Below are 19,338 nucleotides of genomic sequence, written 5' to 3' on the forward strand. Positions count from 1 at the left end.
GGCCAGGGAAAACAGCTGTGTCAGGCACCCAGACACACAGCAGGAATGAAGCACTGGCATCCCACTGCAAACATAGGAGAAACAAGTCTATACAGAAATGATGGCTGCACTCCATTTTGTACAAACCAAAAAATACTCTGGAGTGATAAAAACACAAAAAAGGCACAGCCCATTATTAATAAGCCATGCTAGAGAACATTTCTGAGCCACCTTTGGTAGCTATGTCTCTCCAAGTTAGTGTCATTGCTTCTACACCTGCCAGTCTCTTTCTCTCAAAACGTAGACAGAAATAACCTGAGCAGGTCTGCTAAATTTCCCAAAGCACTGGGAACAGAATGAGAGTTGGCATGCTGTATTTCTGCATTACCGCAATGCTGCCTTTCTTTCTTCTCTCTCAAGCTGTCTTTTAAACCATGAAAAAAAAAAAAGTTAAAAAGAAAAAAAGTTAAAAGTAAATGACAGTTAAATGAGCACACAGAACAAGGAGAAGCAGAGATCTTTATAGCACTAACTCACATTTGTTCCAAGCAATTGAAAGTATTTGCAACTGCATTATTAGTAAGAGCATCATTCATATAAATATATGCTTACTGACTTCTTAGTAGCTGCAAATAAAGGATGAAAATGGGAATTTTTTTATTGTATCCACATGAAGTTGAAAAATCATTGCACCAATACCCAGCTACATTATTAGAGTTAAGAGATACTATAAATTCAGTCTTGGGAGGTTCCCTAGAAAAATTAGTAGTATCAATTTATAGGTGAAACTTGCAAAGTAGGTGTTACACTGGATACACTGTACAGAGTGCAGCTTAAGAAGAGCTTGAGAATCCAAGTCTGAAGTTATGTTGATTGTAAAAACATGAAATGCTAAATATAGCCATAATTACAAAGATTCAATGGCCAAAAGAAAAACATATGTATGCAACTTTTAAAAATTAAAAACCGATTAAAGCATGGAGGAGAAAGCCCACTTGACATAATTGATGACTTGGCCTTCTGCAGTAAGAAATTGCAGGTCATTATGAGTGAATCCATCACTCAGTTTCCTCAGACGCAGAGCAGAAATAGAGCAGATGTAGGAAATTGAACCAGACCAAGAAAGAAGCAGAGCATGACTCAATAAATGTAACCCAGAGGTAATTTATTAGAACTTATAGTTTGGTATAAACTGCCTTGTGCCGCCCTTCCCATGACTAAACTGCCTTGTGCTGCCCTTCCAAGTCTTCCTTTGACCACATCTATTCAGAATTTTATGAAGGTTTTGGTTGTCACAGGATGCCTATTTCTCATTTATCCACTTAATCATCTTCTGTGAAATAAGGAAGAAAGTTTAGGGATACCAATCTTTTGGCTGTAGTTTTCTTAGTGGAATATTTTATCTTCCACAATTCAGAATGTTTGCAGGAGAACAAGAGGAAGGACAGAAGATGAAAATGCTATATACGAAATACATTGAAAGTGCAAAAGGAATCTCGTTTACACAAAACTTTCACTACCACACTTCAATCAAAACAAGGAACACTGAGCAAATTCTTAGCATCTGAAGGGTTTTTAAACTCTGTCACTATAGTTTCAGTTCAGACAAACCCATTAGGATGAAAATCTATCTTAATTTCTGTCTTATTAAAATAATGTCCATGGGAAGAGATAGCCCCAAAGGTGGAGAATTTTTGGAGTGTGCAATCTTCAGTGTGCCATGAAATTCGAAAATACCCTGTCCTAAAATGGTGGCAATCTACCCAGTAATTTGTTAACGTTCAAGTTAACTCAGTGGGTTTATGCTTTTGAAATGGCATTTTAAATGTAGAATTACAAATCAAGACTTCCAGAATGTGTTGTGCTTCAGAAGAAAAAGAAACCTTCATTTCCAGGGTAGTACCTGGTTTTTAATTCACAGGAGTGGCATGTGCATCTAGGGCTGGGGTTTTCCAGAAGTTAAATCACAAGTTTTGGTTGGACTTACGCAGTTTTGCCCTCACTATCCTGTTTGGTGGCACTGGCTCCCTTTTTACCCAGCAGTGAAGCCACTTTCTCAGGGTCTCCATTCTCCACTGCCTGCAGCAGCCGATCGTCATTCTTATTCCACTCGTTGGTCTGAGTAAAAAGAAAAGAAAGGAGAAATATAATCAGTACCACCTCTGTGTACAGGCTCTCCAGAATGATCCTGTACACATTTATCACCACTGAAAGCTTAAACAAAAGCCCAACCCAAAGAAACGGAACAGAGAAAGCCACATAAAAGTAATCTGCAAGCTGTGCAGCAGAGGTTCCCAAGGATTTAATGGCTTAAGCCAGGGCCTAAGCGATGCCTGAAGATGAACTGTAACTTGGAAACTCTGTAGATGAGTAGTGCAGGAAAAAAATACCATATTTTCTTACTGTATTTTCAAAAATTCTCCTTTATTTTTCTAGTCCTGGTTTCTATTTCAGAGCTGTACCGGGCCCCATCGGACCTTCACAACATACATCACAGGGATAAGCAGTGAGGTGCCTCATCTTATCCAGACCACACCCTAACAACGCAAGCCAGCCAAAACTTTCCATATTAAAGGCTTTTCCCTACTCACATTTTATAGAGGGGTAATGGGTTAAGAGACTGCCCTTTGCAGACTGTAACTAGCTTTACTGGGGTTTTTATCCCTTGCGTTGGTCTTTAAAACAAACAAACAAACAAACAAACCAACCCACCACTCATATAGTGCTACTGAAAGAAAAGAAAACCACCCTACTTTCAGATCTTTCCAAACTTAATCCACCAAATCTTTTTGATCCCTCTCAGCAGCTGAATCAGGAATAGGACATGACTTCCCAACTCGATGACTCTCCCTCCTCCTCTGAATGCTCAGGACAATGGTCTATTTCCTCTAAAAGACCTCCAAGTTGAGTCTATCAAGATCCTAAGAAAACAGAGGACAGTTAACCTTCTGTATGCCACGTGATCACAGAAAAATGAGCTCTGGAAAAGGAGTCAAAAGTTGCCCACATGCATTCTAATCTGGACCAACAACAGCATTCAGCCTCCAGGAAAAACAATCTGGTGCAGTTAAAAGCTGCATTTGAACCAGTGTTAGCATCCTGCTACACTCAGGAGAGGTACCTTCAACATTCTGTGGCTTTCTCTTTGACACCAGTCAGCTCATCTCCAGCATGACTGCCTGTTCATGAGCACCTGATTTGTACACAACTCCTGGAATTACTAAATTCATATTAATACATACCTTGAGAAATACTCATGAAAATGTTATAAAAAACAGTATGTTTTTATTAACAACATGTTAATAAAAAACAATAAAAAACCACTCTCCCCCTGCTTCCTCCTTTGTCCTGATGCTCTATACAAACTTTTTTCCTCCAGATACATAAGAGCTTTCACATTTCTCTGTCTGGGCTTGTGAGGAAAAGTATATGATATGCACACTGATATGAACTAACTCCACAGGCTGTTCACACCCTGAGAAACCAGAACAGGGGGAAAGTGTTCCAGGTTAAAAAAAAGCATTTAAAAAAAAATTTAAAAAATTAGGGAAAGCACAGTATGGGCAGGAGAGTAGACAAGAGCTGAAAGAACACCACCTGGAACCAAGAGTATGAACGGCTGCTGTGTCAAAGGAAGTGGCATGCAGACTGAGCAGTTGCAGTCTGTTATGGCAGTGGAATGACTGGTGGGTCAGTGCACATCCTGCAGGTTTTAGTCTTTATCCTTATAGCGCTGAAATAAACTTCTGTAGACTCTAGAGCACTAATTACATCAGCAAAAGAAAAATTGTTTCTCTAAGCAATATTTCGACTCCATGACAATGAGTGGCCAGCCAAGCAGCAGGTTCCACCCAAAATGAGACTCACTGCCTATTCTGGTTTTGGGGAATTTCATGCTTTAAAGGCAGCCTATTATTAAAAGCAGATGTTTTAAAAAAAAAAAAAAAATCTTATTTGTAAATAAAAACCTTTAAAGTTAACACTCTTTATTTGACAGTATATTACGTCTCCTGTTTTGCAGTTTGACCTGTTTCTGAGCTTTTTTATTATTCAGTCATATAAGATATTTAAATATGGGCTATTTGATGAATCAGCCTTTATCTACACACAGCACACACACACGTCCAACCCAATACTAACCTATGCTTTGAAGAAAAAAACCACAACACCTAACTTAAGATTTTTTTCCTGACCTGAAATCACCAGTTTACTTCTGAAACATGAAACAGAATAAACTACAGGAAAATGTTAAGATTAAGGTCTGCTGTAAATCCTTGGCAGAACAGCTTTCAGAATAACATTCAGCTCTGTAGTACAAAAATGGCCACATCTTCAAGAAGCGGTTTCATGAACATTCCTACAATAGTCAGCTATTAAATTGAAACATTATTGACATATAATCCAATACTCAATGTTCTGGTACAAGCAAGTAAGCACACTAATACTGACTCCCAAATTTAAGAAATATCTGAGATAAAGTGTCAATTTCCCCTTTGAAAAGCTGCTGTGGTAACTATATCCATTTATAGTTACACTATCATTAAAATCCCAGACCAAAGAAGAACTGATATAGTTGGGTCCCAAATTACCCCTCAGTTTTTACAAAGTATGGAATCTGCACTGAGGAGATAGACAGATACTGAAGGGAGGACCCTGGCATATTCCGAAAGTGATTCTGATGGTGCAGAGTGATGTTCATGCTAACAGTAAAACATTTTGTGACATATGGAATCATTCTTTTGCAAGAACAGATGCTCTAACTCATCTTTACTGTAGTTTTCAACCATATCTTTTCTGGTACCCTAAAATGAACACTCACACGCAAACACAATTAAGGAAAGACTTAATGATGCCTCAATTATCTGTACAGCTAAAAAGATTCCATCATACTTCAGAAATAAATAGAACTGAACTTGGACAAGCCATTAAGTGACCCTGAAAACACACTCGATAATATCAGAGGTATCTCAGTGTCAGGGAAAGGCTATCAGTGTACATTTCTTTATTTTTTCACACAGAGCTGGATAATTAATTTCTTTTCCTGCTTAGAGGAAAGTGGTAGAGGCTGGTGGCTAGGCTATATCTGTATTTGGCAGTCATTTTAGATTCCTGTTTTCAGTACTATATCTAACTAGTGTCTCTTCTTTCAAGCATTGTGACTCAGAGATGTTAAAGGAATGAGTAATTCTGGAGATTGTCACATATCCAAATCCACTTATATTAGCTCTTGCAATTGCATGTTTAACATCTGTAACACTACTGTACCTGAAACTTTGTTTTACTCCTGGAAAACAAACGGATACATGCAGTTTCTCTTCATCATTGCACAGCAGAGTTATGCTTATTTATAAACTAAAATATCTGTGTTCTACCTAAGATGTTTAAAAGCCATCACACTCTATTGCTCACATAAAGTTATTCATCTTTTCATTAAAGCAATAAAGATTCCATTCTAAGGCATCAATAATGTGTCGTTGTAGATGAAATATCAATTTTATGCAAGTTACATAAATCTATTTACAGACCTAATTTTATTTTTGAAATGAAATTATGCATAAATCTGTTCACACAGAAGAAACAAGTATGCAGGCATCAAATGTTGTTCAAGTATTCCTCTGATAGGATCAAACTGGTTTTTTTCTTCCCCATTGCACTCAAAAGACCAGCATTGTACAATGCATTCCAAAAACTAAAGGTACAGCTAATAAAATAAATGGCACACAATAGACTCTCAAAAGCAGCCATTTCAATACGGAATTGTGGCCTTACTGTCCATGTTCTTCAGGGGAAGAAAAATCTAGAAGGACAGAGAACACATACGACATCCAGAAGGACGCTGTGCCCAGGATTTGGCAAGAAAGTAGGAGGCATTTAAGTCAGGGTGCTTAAAATGCCTCATGCAATCAAATATTGCACAGGCACTGCTGCCCATAGCAGATCAGAAAACACAGACTTCTGAACAGAGGCAGAGGCTGTTGCATTACACACATTTTTGGAAGCTCTTGTAATATCAGCCTGGTTTTGACCCCACAAGTCACACATCATCAAGCATACACCAAGTTCTTGGGAGGTTGGGATGATGCAAAACATGGGTGTGCTGCCTGTTACTGTTCAGGGTAAAAGCCACCTTGAACTGACACCCATCATGCAGCACCAGCATTTGTCTATCCTGGAAAACCTGCACATGGGAGATGCTCTCTCCTGCCAGGAGTACAGGATGGCCAGCGTAACTGGGGACCTGAACTGCATAAACCAACTGCATCAAGCTTCCTCCACTGCAGTCCCCAAACCATCCCATTCCACCTTTCCAAGCTGTCCAGACACTTCTGCAAGGCCCCTTCTTCAGCTCTATGCCACATCCTGTTTCCTCTATCACAAGATTCCTCACTTTCCTTGCTTTCAGATCTCATCCAAATAGCACGACACCATCCACCACACATCCCTTGGGAAGTTTCAGCTCTGTTATACCACTCGTTCAGGTAACAAAAAAGGGTGTTTTCTTTTATGTCAGAGAGGTCTCCACGTGCAACATTCTGAGCCAACTCATGTAGAGCACTTCAAACTCAAGGTTAGCACAAAATAGTAGTACAGTCTTCAGGGAAATTTTTACTGTAGCACAAGAGCAACAAAACCAACAGCTAAGCAGGTACTTTTCATCACCAATAAAGCTGGGGGCTCTTCTGCTTTGTTTTGTTTGGAGATTTTTTTTGCTTGCTTTGCATTAAGACTGCTGCAAATACACAAATTAGTCAACTGAGTATGTAGCATTCAAGCAAAAAACCCAAGCCTGAGCATCTCAGCATAGAGATAAACACATATGTGTAATTAATTTGGAAGAATCTAATCCTGGAAAAGACTGCACATGTGAGTTCTCTTCACCTCCACCCCCACCCTACACACACCCCCACCCTACACACACCCCCCACTCCTGTAGGCCACATGCCAAACAGATATCAACAGCCTTCCTTCAAACAATTAACATTTTGCAATAACAATGGTTTGTGAACACATGCAAAACTGATGAAACACACACTTCATCTTCACAGACCACAGCCAGTGCTCCACTCAGTACTACGTCAGGTTTGGGCAAGGGGGAAGAGTTGGTTTGTTGTTTGTTTTGGTTTTTTTAAACGTGTATAGTGCTCAATATAGGTAGCAATAATGAGTATTACATATGCAGAGACAATGAAAATCTGATCAAAGCTCAAGAAGTGCAAGTTTTTGGATAAAGCAGGTGTTTTTCAGCCATGCCCAAAAATAGTAAATATTTTCCTATTAATGTGCAGGGAACCAGATAGTCTGTCATCCCTCATAGATCCTAAGGTGCAATACTGACAGCTGAATGGATGGCATGCTAAAATCCAAACATCAGGTGGCATTGAACATCCCTCTCAAGCACGCTTTTTATTCTTGATTTTCAATTTTGAGATGGAAAAACGTGCTGTAGGGCCTCACTCCCTGGTAGCAACTCTCTGAAGCAACTCTCTGGTAACAGTTCAGTGTTTTTCATACTGAAACACTCAGGAACCTGAGAAAGGAGCTGGCAGGAAAGAGGTAGCCACAGTTAGGATGGAAAGCCACTCCTACACAGGGCACTGCATGGTTGGTGTTAATGAAGTGAGGCTGAGAACTTGATTGACTTGATCTACACCACCAGTTTTTGATTAGTGATTAAAAAAGGCCCATGCAGAGTGCTCACAGCATCTTCAGTGATCACCATCAAGATGACCTCTCAAAGCCACGGCTCCATGACAAACTTCGGCAGCAGTCACTGACAGCAATTGCACAGACAGCTGTTGAGTCTCCTGTAAGCTCCCTCTGTGCACAATTTATTTCCAATTTTATCATTGCAAAATACTAATAAAGTACTTATCATACTCGTGGGGCTGAAACCATCCAGCAAAAATCCTTCATATTTGGGATCACACACAGCATGTTGACAAGTTGACAGAATTTGAGTCCAAAGAGAAACCTTCATATCAAAGCTTATTTTCCTACATCGTTAAAGCTTGCACTACCTATTTTATACATTGTTTTCTCTGTCACAAAGTGAACAATTTCCTTTCCAGAAGAGAAGCTGAGGAATCAAAACACGTTCAAAAAAGGTACCTATTCTTTCTTTCATCACCACCATATCAGGATATTAAGCCTCAATTGTCTGAGATTACCAGCACATATCATGCAAGAAATAATGTATAACAAGAGGTGATAGCTCTACTTAGCAGTTGTACAACATTTTCCATGAGCAAATACCTGAGCAAACATTAACTGGCAACAACTTTGTTTCTTTATCTTTGGCATGCAGCCTACAGGAGATGATTTAAGTGACCTTGCATTGTTGCAAACCTACTGGAGACAGAGTTATGTTATCTCCGCTGAAATCAGAACTGCAGGGAAGCTGAGTAGCAAATTGAAATTCCTGATAATTTCAAACTCAGCAACTCAGTGTCTGAAAAGGAAAGGAATACTTAAAGACTGGCGTCACAAACAATCGCATGGCAGAGACACTGAACACCACTGCATCACAAGGTCATGCACAAAAGTCCACATGTGCTGGACTTCCCAAGAGTTTTAAAAACAAGAACAATCTTATTGTACTGAATGCATTCACTAAACAAAACATCCCTTGAAGTTAAAACAACAGATGACAGGTTTTCTCAAAAGAATGGCTTATCTGAAAACACTTATAACCTAGGAGTCAGTAGTATGTAGGTAAGGAGCCTACACCTTTCCCGGCCTTAACAACTGCAATTTACAGATTGTATTTATCAGCAGCAAGCTTGGGTAGTGGGAGTGGAAATCTTACTTGCAGAAGGGCAGGATGTTGTTGACCTTATCAGCAGCAGCTTATTCCAATCTGCAGCAGCATCTCCCAGGACACTCAGAGCTCAGCAGATGCCAGGAGCTGTTGCCTCCCGGGCTCCTTTCAGTTGCTGCAGCTCCAGCTCCTTGCTGTGACTTCCAAAGCCTGCCCTCAGTGCAGATACAGCACAGTGGCACTTCGAGCCGACCTCTGCTGCACTGCTCTCGACCGAGGCAGTGCCCTGAAAGGCCATGCCAAAAGATGCTGTGCTCATTAACTTCACCACAAGTAAGGTCTAGACCTCTAATTATGTTGTCAAAAAAGCAAGCTGTGACAATGGCTTTCAAAGTAATTCATAGTGATATTATCTAAATGTCACTAATTGCTGCAACAGTGTCTTTTCCAGCTTCACTTGACCATCCATGTTGCCTATTTTATATGACTGATGGTTAATAACATTAATTATATTTACATAAGAAGACAAAACATTTGCAGCTCACAAGATTACACATGCCATTCTTTAAAGGTGGAAACAGCAGCAATGCAAGTAACATCTGCACATCTCACAACCAGAAGCATCAATCCATTGCCCTCCTCCTGCTTCTTGAGCTATGGTGCCTAGTTGGGGTAACTGGCCATGTGAATTGCATGAGGTCTGTTTGGTACTGCAGACTGTATTTGTGTCAGACCATGAATTCCATTTGAATTGGAGATAAAAAGAACGACAGGGAAGGCAGGAAGCAGTTGGAGTGAATGAACAAGGAATGGTAACAAAAGACTAACGGCAGATTGTCAGTAAACCTTGATAATTACCCATTCACTGGGTAGCTTCTGTAGATAAAGAAGTGATTATTATCCAAGAAAACCATTTTTTCATGCTGAACCCCAGAATAATGCAACTGAACAGCAAGTCACTCAGCAGGGCACTTCTATCAGCCAGCGAGGCTGCCCGGAAACTTTCCCGGCAGAAGGGGGCCACAGGCTGTGAAATGAAAGCGTCTTTCACCAGCAGAGAAGGGGAAAGATGACCTGACTAAAATGGTCATCTGAGACTGCAAGTCTGGGGACTGGGGTGTGGGGGGAGGGAAGTTGTAGAAAAAAGTTAGTGTGGTCTTTGCTTAAATGATGACTGGAATTTGCAGCAGGTTTGTGAGCTGTGCTCCAAGAACACTCAAGAGGGAAATGAAAGTGGAAATAAGTTTGCTGTATTGCTGAGAAATCTGTATTTCTTGTGTGTGAGTTTCTTGGGTGTTTTTTGTCTGTTTTGGTGGGGATTTGGTTGGGTTTTTTGAGGGGTTTAATTTGGTTGCTTTTTGTTTGCTTTGTTGTTTGTTTGCTTTTTTCTAAAAAAACCCTGTGGTTAGTTTCACAGTTTCAGTCAGGCTTTGAATGCAGAGTAGCCATAAGGTCAGGAAGGGAACATCCACAGTTAAAGCACAGAAAAGCAGCCTCTTCATAACCCAACTGCAAGACTTCATTTCTGTAAGAGTAGGAAAGTGAAGAGCCTGAGAGCAAAAGTCAGCAAGGGAGGCCAAGAGAACGTGACACAGTTCACCCAGACCAAGGAACACAGCTGGCCCATATCTAGCGAGTTTAGAGGCACATGGTGGAGTTTTGTGTGGATTGAGAGGCGCACAGCTCACACATGCTGCTTGTGTGAAATTCATACTAAAGGCCGCGATGGTTTTTTTCATTCAGATACTGATTTTCAGCATTTTTTTAAGAGATAAATCAATCTTTGCATTTGACGAACAGTGGCATTTCCTGCTAGCATTACATCTAGGTGTATCAGGCCTTCTCTTTTAAGCAATTACTGATATTTTCAAGTAACCCACTTCATTCCATTGGGTAAAAAGGAAAAGTGATGAGCAAAAAGCTCACAACATGCAAGGCATTAGAAGAAAACAAGAAAAAGTACATCTAAATCATTAGTAACATACAGCCAGAGAGCACTGGCAATAAGTCCAGCTACTGTCCATTGTTTATCATCTCACACATCATCAATACAGCAACTGAAGATTTATCTTTATTTGCAGATAGCAAAGGACGTAGCAGTAACCACACCACATGCAAACAATCACTCTCAGTAAGACAGAAGAAAGTAAAGCCAAGAATTAATTGTGTATATTTGTATAAATGAAACAATGTTTATCTTAATACAGGAAAAAACACAAGGGACTTTCTAAAAATAAAGAAGTTAAATCTATCCTGTTTGAAGTGACCATCTCCCATTGTTCTGTCTTTTCTCAAAGTTCTAAAGTTCTGAGAACTCAGATGACTGTTCTCATATTGAAATGACTCAATAACTGTACTAAAACTAAAATATATCTAACAAATTACTGATTACTGCTGGACACATGGGAGCTCTTCCCTTCAAAAAAATGACTTAAAAATGACTACACTTCTCAAATGGTTATCCAAGGATCCTCAGGTTTTCCTTACCCTTAAATATAAAAACATTTATAAACAAGAAACTGATAATCAGCACGAGACATATGAAAAAGACTGCTTCTAACAAAGTTTTAAGACTGAAGAACTACTTAATCAACAGATTTTAGTTACTTATCAAGGTCAAATAGCAACTCACATAAAGCCTTTCAAGTTTTGGGATTTCCGCTGTCCAGAACTGATGTAAGATGTACTACTGTAAGCTGTGTTCATAAGGTACAAGCCACCATGGCACTTTGTTCTTGTGTTACAAATACCTACATGAAATTCCAGCTCACAATGAAAGCTGTTTCCTTTTTTTCCCCTCTACTAGCAAGACACAGTAGATTACTTGACTAAACTTCACCATCTTAATTCTCCACAAGTGCCAGAAAATATCTTAGATGGTTGTTTCTAAAAACACTTCACAATATATTTTTATACCTATTAGAATGCTATTGTAGGAAGCAATACAATTTACAAATTCATAACAAAATATGTATTAACATTTCAAAACTATTCAGAGTAGAAAAAGAGTCTATGTATAGTTGAATTTGTTATTCTTGTAAAGGACATAACCACTGTTACAGGATTACAGACTTCTATTCTGAAACCCACGACAAAGCCAAACAAAACACATTGCAAGCATAGAGGCAAATCCCTATTCCAAGAAATTATTTTGTTAGGAGTCTTCAAGGACTCAACTCAATCTCCAAAAGTACTTCATGACTACAGAAGAAGGCAAAAAAGTTTCACTATCTGTCTGATCTTCCTGAGGCCACTAACAGATGTTAGTTCTGTGGATTGACCTCTAGATCTAATATTTGTCAGTTTCCAAAATCAAATATTAAAGAAGGAAGGTAAGCTTAGCTGCTTTTGCTTCCATGACTGCAATGGAGGATAAATCCAAGAGTCACGGGGAAAAGCAAGCAATTGTTTTGCATGAAAATAAAATCCACTTCAGCTGCCAGTGAAGAACATGTGGGATTTCACACCACCACATCTTCCCACGTTGTTTATCCTCCACATCACATGCACTGAGAATCAGAAAAGTCTTTTATGCGTCAGACTCTCTGTATGCAGAACATCAACTGCCCACACATGGCAGGCCTGAAGCAAAAGGAGAGAAGGAACAAGCAGGCACTCACCCTGGTTCCTTCCCTTAAGACTCCTTCTTCGGAAGGAGTTCCATTTCTCTGCAGGCATGAATAATGACATGCACAAATATTCAGTTCAGCAGGCATGGATGGCCTTGCCTTTCATCTGATCAGAGCCACAGCTTGCACACCTTTCTCCAGGCAGCCCCTGGGAACTCAGTTTTGGTTGCCCCAAGCCACTGCTGGGGGCTTAACTTTTACCCTATTTGACCAGTGACTGAGCTATCTGCTGCCAGGCACAACCACCACAGCTCACTATTAATGGACCAGTCTGCACATCAATAACCTGTCTGTTCTCATCTGAATATTCTTATCAATAATGTGTGATTTACTAGAACACTCAGTCCTCTCATTGCAGTGCTTTAGCTAATTTGGATACCCTGCACCTCACCAAATGCACTAGGATTGCTCACACAAGATGACAAGAGATACAAACGAGTATCTGCTTTTTTGTTTTAATTAAAGATTCACTTGGCTCCTACTAATTAGTCCTCGACTGGACTATATTTCATGTCACAATCATCAAGACACTCTTTCATTATCAAGATAAGTGCTGCCACTGGTTTGCCTGTCCTTCCCCTCTAAGGAATACCGTTGCTGCTGTATCGAGACACCCTGCTGCAGGTTGTCTAGCTTATATTCTGATTTCTTCACAAGATGCACACACATTTTCTGTAACAGAGCTCAGCAGCTCAACAACCCAGAGATTTTCAACTTCCCCAGCACAAAGCTACTGCAAATTAAAAATCTGTAATAAAAAGATGCACAAAGCACAAAATCCTGAAGGGCAGTCCAGTGCCCAGAGTCTCTCCAGAGAAAGAGCACACAACCTCAGGAAAAGTGAGTGGGCTGGCTGTGCTACCAGCCCCTTTCCCATCATCAAAAACATCCCTCTTACACCTATAACCATTGCATCACAGTTCTTGGAGGGGCTGACATGAGAGAGAAATCCCTAGTAATATCATGAATCTTAAAAAACATTTTCCCCATGATGCTTACAAGCAAGAGTGACCTGACCAATACCCCCCGTCATGCTCCCCATTAGGATCATTTTAAACTCATTTCAAAGACTGAGACTGCACACCAGGGCTATGTTGGGTTCTGTGGAGTGCATCTAACATAACAACTTTGAGTAACTGCTGAATTCAGACATGGTCCCACGAGCAAATGGCCAATCAGTGGTGAGATAATTCTCATCTTTTTTCAAAACATGCTTTTCAATAATTCATGTGAAAAGTTGGAGGAGCAGAAGAAGGGCGAGGATTTGTAACAGGTTTTAAGTCTTCATGGAAGAAGAGATAACCCCTAAGAGCTTTATGGGTCGTGACAAAAATGCAAAGAATGTGCATTTGTTGGGTTTTTGGTTTCTTTCAGGAAACCACATCACATATCTTAGGGGTTCCCTCGCATCCCATGAGATAGAAAAACCAGAATAACATACAAGTATCCTATTTTTTCACCCTGTAACAGCATCCTTAACAGATTCAGTTAATAACTACAAAAGATTATATAAATAAGCTGAAATTGAGATTGTTTTCATTGCCAGAGAGAGCAGAAGGTTTCCAAATTTTATGGGTTAAAAAAAGCCAATAAATTTAACAATCTTTTGAAGATGCTAGTATAATCCTTCCAAAACTGAAGAGAACAGATGACTCAACCATATGGCTACGTTCCACCAAAATTCTGTCTTGTAATCATAAAATATGATGTAATGCAGTTTGGTCCCAGGAGAAGGAAAGGCGTTAGACATATGTGACACGCACAAGCGTTCCCTGGATCCATCTGGCTAGCTGTTTTAAAAAGGTATTACACAAACAAGCAGGGTTTTCTAGAAGACTCCAAGATAAATATTCTTAAGCCTTCTCTTGGAAAAGAAATGGGTATTGCTCTTAAAAGCTACATTAAAGCATCAGCCACTATCATTACAAACTAAACAGGTAAAATGAACAAGTTGTTACACCTTTCTGCAGCAATGCAGCTTTAAAAAAGTTTGCCTTTATAAACTTTGAAAGCAACCTGTGGTTTATTACTACTTCACACTTAATAGCATGAAGCTTCTTGGAAAAGAGTTTAAAGGACTATTTGGAAACCAAAAGAAGCTTACCTTTTAAAATATCTGGGAAAGAGAAAAGAATACACAAATTCAGAATGCACATCACTAAGTGGCAAAGGATGTAATTTTCTGCATTACGTAAACACTGAATGGAAAAATGCTGCTGAGAAGAAAATCAGAGTAATCAACTGTAAGAGGTAAAGTACTCTTCAATTCATTAATTAGTAACACATGCGTAACAGAAGCCATCAATATCTCAGTTTCACATAATCCCTTGGAATTAATGGCAACCATTCAGCACGTTGTTATCACTCTGGTCCTCATTGTAGTCAGGGTGCCATTTAAGAAGGTATGCAGAGATTCCTTAATTAAGCATGTAATGTCTAAGAGTTATATTTAAAAAAACCTCCACTTTTTATTGTAGGTGGTTTAAATCCACCCACAACTCAAGGCAGGCTCCCAGAAAAATAAATTGATTCTAGCATGAAAACGGAAGAAAAATCACAAGCAGGAACAGTTGTATTTCTCATGGTGACAAAACCAGCAAGGAAAAATTACTGGGAACTGACTGAGGTGTTAACTACTCCAAGTCTTTCTAAAAAACACGATGTTAAAATTGTCCCCATGTTATAATACTTTGCTCTGCAAAACAGACTGGAGCCTGTCAGCCTGAGCACACACCGAGTATCCTTTTTCTGTAACAGTGTGTACACTTAACCACACCAACAAAGTAGTTTAGAAAGAAACTAGGTATCAGCAGAAACCAAGAAGCCAACAGACCACACTAGAGAACCAGGAAAAGTACCCTGGTTTCCTGACTCCCGGTCCAATTCATATGAAATCAAAGTGCTGGGAATCATCAGGTAAGGCATAAAGAAAGAAACAGAACAACTATGGACTGTATTCACCAACGTGCAGTATTGGTCTCTTCCTCTAAAATTGTGTTAGAGCTGGAAAAGTTTCAGAAGGGCAAAGATGACACAACGCTTGTATGGAGATCAAATAGGCTAGGGTACCTCAGCCTAGTTAAACTAAGGGGGACACAAAGATGACAAAAACCAGTGATATGGGGGATGGACAAGGATCAACTATTACAGCACAGAAGAGAGACCATCACATGAAGGTGGGACCAGGTCACAGTAAAACAACAGATAGACAATACCAGACTTGTGGAAGTCCTTTCCAAGGATCTTGCAGACAATAGGTTTATGTGGGTTCAGGGAGCGACTGATCAAACATTAGGCAGAAAGCTTTGCTACAGGTTTGGAAGAGTTTCCACGTGCAGGAAACTGTTTGAGCTGAAAATACTAAACAAGTAGGAAAGTATTAAGGAGAAGTGTCATACACACTTGCTCAGTGCTGGCTCTACCCTAGATATGCCCCAAAAGGCACTGCTGGAAACAAAAGACTAGGGACCCTCAAACTGACTATTCTGTTTGTAACAGAACAGAAATTTGCTCAGCTCCATTGTTTTTTTGTGCCACAGCCTCTATTCCCTCTCCTGCTCTGCAGAACAGAAACCAACAACATATTGGTGTCTGTACAGCCTGATAGGCACGAGGACCAAGTCAGGCTAAAAATACTGTCCTCAGCCAGCGGCTAACTACACATGACAACACTGCTTTTCTTCATTAGTGAAAGATGGAAAGTAGAAAGAAAAAAATTCGGAATTGCTACCACTCGTGTGCTTCACTTCACCAACAAGCACAGTCCTAAGCAAGGAGCCCCTGTGCTGAAGCAACCTCTACACAATAGGTCTGTACAGATCTCTTTGCTCTTTCTCAAGTATCTGAAGACAACAAAGAAAAGCAAAGCAGCAATCTTGAATTCAACATATCAGCTCTGTATCACCAGACCAATATTTTTTAAAAGACAGCAGAGCAAAAATGGTTCAAAGCTACCAGATTTGGCGATGCTGCCTTAACCACTGAGGCAGAAAGCTGATTGTATGGTCTTTTCAGGCCCCAGCCACCAATTTCTATAATCTTCTGGCAAGAGATTTTAACTTGAGTCAAGGGATGAAGTCTAAACTGAGGACAGGCTACAGCCACAATTTAATTCACGGTTTGAATAAAAACCTCAGCATGGATTAAAAACGTCATTCTGACATGGCCTGAGGACACCTCTTTGCTATGAAAGGACACAACTTCAGTGGACTACCATAATTTATATTAAAGATATATTATGCTATGCACATCCCATTATTGAATTATTTGTTGAACCTGCTATTTTGAAAGCTAAATATCTTATTCATGTACCTAAATATGGATTTGAAAAGGAAGCTTTCAAGAACCCTCGTGCAAGTAAAAGAATATGTTTTAAAACTTTTGAATTATCAATTACCACATTTCAGTTTTGTTTCATCCTTCTAAAAATCTTCACTGCTCTAAGGAAAAAAAGAAAAATCAAGGACTATTTGGAAAGCTCTGCATAGTATTTCACAATAGCCCTTCAATTACTTCTGAGAAATCAAATTCTAAAGATTTTGGCCTGGTATGTTATTTGAATGGGAAGAGGCTGACAAAGCTAAGAAAGTGAAATCAACCTCCTGTTACTCTTCCAGAAGAGGTTACAGTGAAGACACTGCTATTAGCAAAATCTGGGAGTAATATTACTGTAGTGACTATGGAAATTACAGTAAAGTGTGAACAGACAATTCCTTCATAATCTCACCAGAGAACATTGCTACTGCTTGAGAAAAAAAGGCTCAAAATTCTCTTCAGCATCTCTAAAGAACTCCACAAGGCTGAACGATTATGCACTGGAAAGTGTTTCCTTAGGAATGAGGAAAGTTTTGGCACGCACCCTGCAACGTCACTATAAATTAAACCTCTGTGCTGCAGCTGTCCAAGGCTTTGTACTCAGTCCCTGACACAACACGTTGCCTCAGGCTGTTAGCTGAATGCCTGCCCAGCCACTGAACTGGTTTTATTGTGCTCCCCCTTGTAAAACTGGGCTGCTACGCTCACTACAGCCTGGCCATCCCCAGTACCACTTTCTTTTAGGCAAATGCTCGTGATTGAACAAGACGTGATTGCTCAGTGGTTACCTGCGGCCTCCATGGCATATTAAAAAGAACTTTTCTGCAATATAAGCTTTCACGCTGTAAATTAAAAGAAAGAATAAACATCAGGTATAAATGAGGGAAGGAGAATTCCACCATTTCGAATTTAGGTTTGTTTTGGTAGATTGTTTTGGTTTGTTTTGGTGTGGAGTTTTTTGAGTTATTTTGAGGGTCTTGTTTTGTTTTGTTTTTTAATGAAGGCAGCAAACATCCTGGCAAATGAGAAACATTCTGAGAATATTACATTATTTGGAAGTAGAAGTTTTAGATTAATATTGAGCTTCATGGGTAGCTAGCCACTTCCTTAGCTTTGTTTTATTTTAGAATGTGTCATTCTTTTATTTCTATGCCTATGCAAAAAGTTTTCCAAACATTTAATGTCAGACAGGAAAACTGAAGTGGAAAGTGGATGACAGCCAGTCTAACTGAGCTTTATCAACACAGTCCATACATCCTGACACACTATACATGCTCTAAGTTACCTCAAGCACTACAGCCAGTCATGCCACTGCTATTTGAAGAGACGTCACAATTTTGCAAACAGAAACGATAAAATTTCAGTGTAAAGTCCAAAATGACATACTATGTTGTTTATGATCCTGATACACTGTTTGCATGGGATCGGAACATGCAATAAAAAAGCCAATAAAAATAATCCTTGCATGTAAGCAGAACTAGAAGTCAGATGCTGTAGTGCAACACTTTTACTACTTTTAAGCCATCAAAAATGATTAAGAAGTATATTATAGGCCTGCAAAACTCCAGGCTTCATTATGTACTTCTCTGTCTGTACATGCACCTCCCACCAAACCAAGTCGATTCTGCTTTTCAGCTGGCTGAAAGAGCAATCACTGTGGAGACAAGCAGAGAAAAGATTTATTCTCAACCCAAGAAGTTAACCACATTTCAAGACACGGTCTCTTCTGACCTTGGCAGCTTGGGAGTGAATTCTGAACACTTTAAGAGAGGTGGCAGAGCCTGTCTCACATGGATGATTTCTACAGAAAACACTGGAACAAAAACAGAGAGCTAATTACTTGCGCTCAATAAAAACCGACGTTTCTTGCTACTGCACCCAGGCAGCCACTACCAGCACTTATTTTAGATACAGCTACTGAGTTATGTCAGGAAAAGCCTGGTTACCTTGGAGACCACTCCCAGACAGCTCTGGCAGAACTCACAAGATGTATTTTACCAAAATTTTTCTCTCTTTTGTATACAGTCAGTCAATTTCTATGTGCTTGAGCAAAACACAAGGACAGCAAAGAACAGAACCACCAAATTAGTTCATACTTCAACTACTCTCCCAGCATAGCTAGAATTTCAACATGAAATAAAGGAGAAAATAATTGTGTCCAGATCCTACTATATAGGTGAGTATTATTGCCATGGTGTGACAGAAGGCTTCCATACACACAGGGGGTTTTCTTTGTTTGTTTGCTTTTGTTAGGGATTGTACAGACAACAAGTAAGTATCATACCAAAATTATTCATTTAAGTAGACTTTCTCCCCACCAAATGTAGAAAATGTACCAATGATTTCATTGGTTTAATACAATCTCTGGAATGGAGAACCGGTGTTTTGGGACACATGATGGAACAAATACTCATGTTGACTTTTAAAACAACAGAAGAGCAGACTCATCTTGAAATTGCCCCTCCTAAACTGAACCTAAAATCATTTGTATCTGGGAAATAAACTGTGGAGTCCTACAATAAACACAGTCACAGGGGAACTGGAAGGATCTATAAAACAGGAGTTCAACACATCTACCATGATGCACAGTATTCAAGAATACTTTTGTTCTGTTTTCTGAAGACAGCACAAAAGAGCATTTCTTGCACCAACAGCCGA

General features: G+C 39.6%; 1 protein-coding gene across 5 annotated transcripts in view; it reads right to left on the reverse strand.

Moving 5' to 3' along the window:
* RAI14 (retinoic acid induced 14) overlaps positions 1–19,338 on the reverse strand; it is an 87,028-nt gene that overhangs the window by 37,061 nt on the left and 30,629 nt on the right. For all 5 annotated transcript variants that reach the window (XM_048291673.1, XM_048291671.1, XM_048291668.1 and 2 more), the window contains one exon: positions 1,967–2,097. In XM_048291673.1, coding sequence (XP_048147630.1) covers positions 1,967–2,097 — 131 coding nt within the window. The remainder of the gene's footprint in view (positions 1–1,966; positions 2,098–19,338) is intronic.

Source organism: Corvus hawaiiensis, chromosome Z (assembly GCF_020740725.1).
Source record: "Corvus hawaiiensis isolate bCorHaw1 chromosome Z, bCorHaw1.pri.cur, whole genome shotgun sequence".
In the NCBI taxonomy this organism is placed as follows: Eukaryota; Metazoa; Chordata; class Aves; order Passeriformes; family Corvidae; genus Corvus; species Corvus hawaiiensis.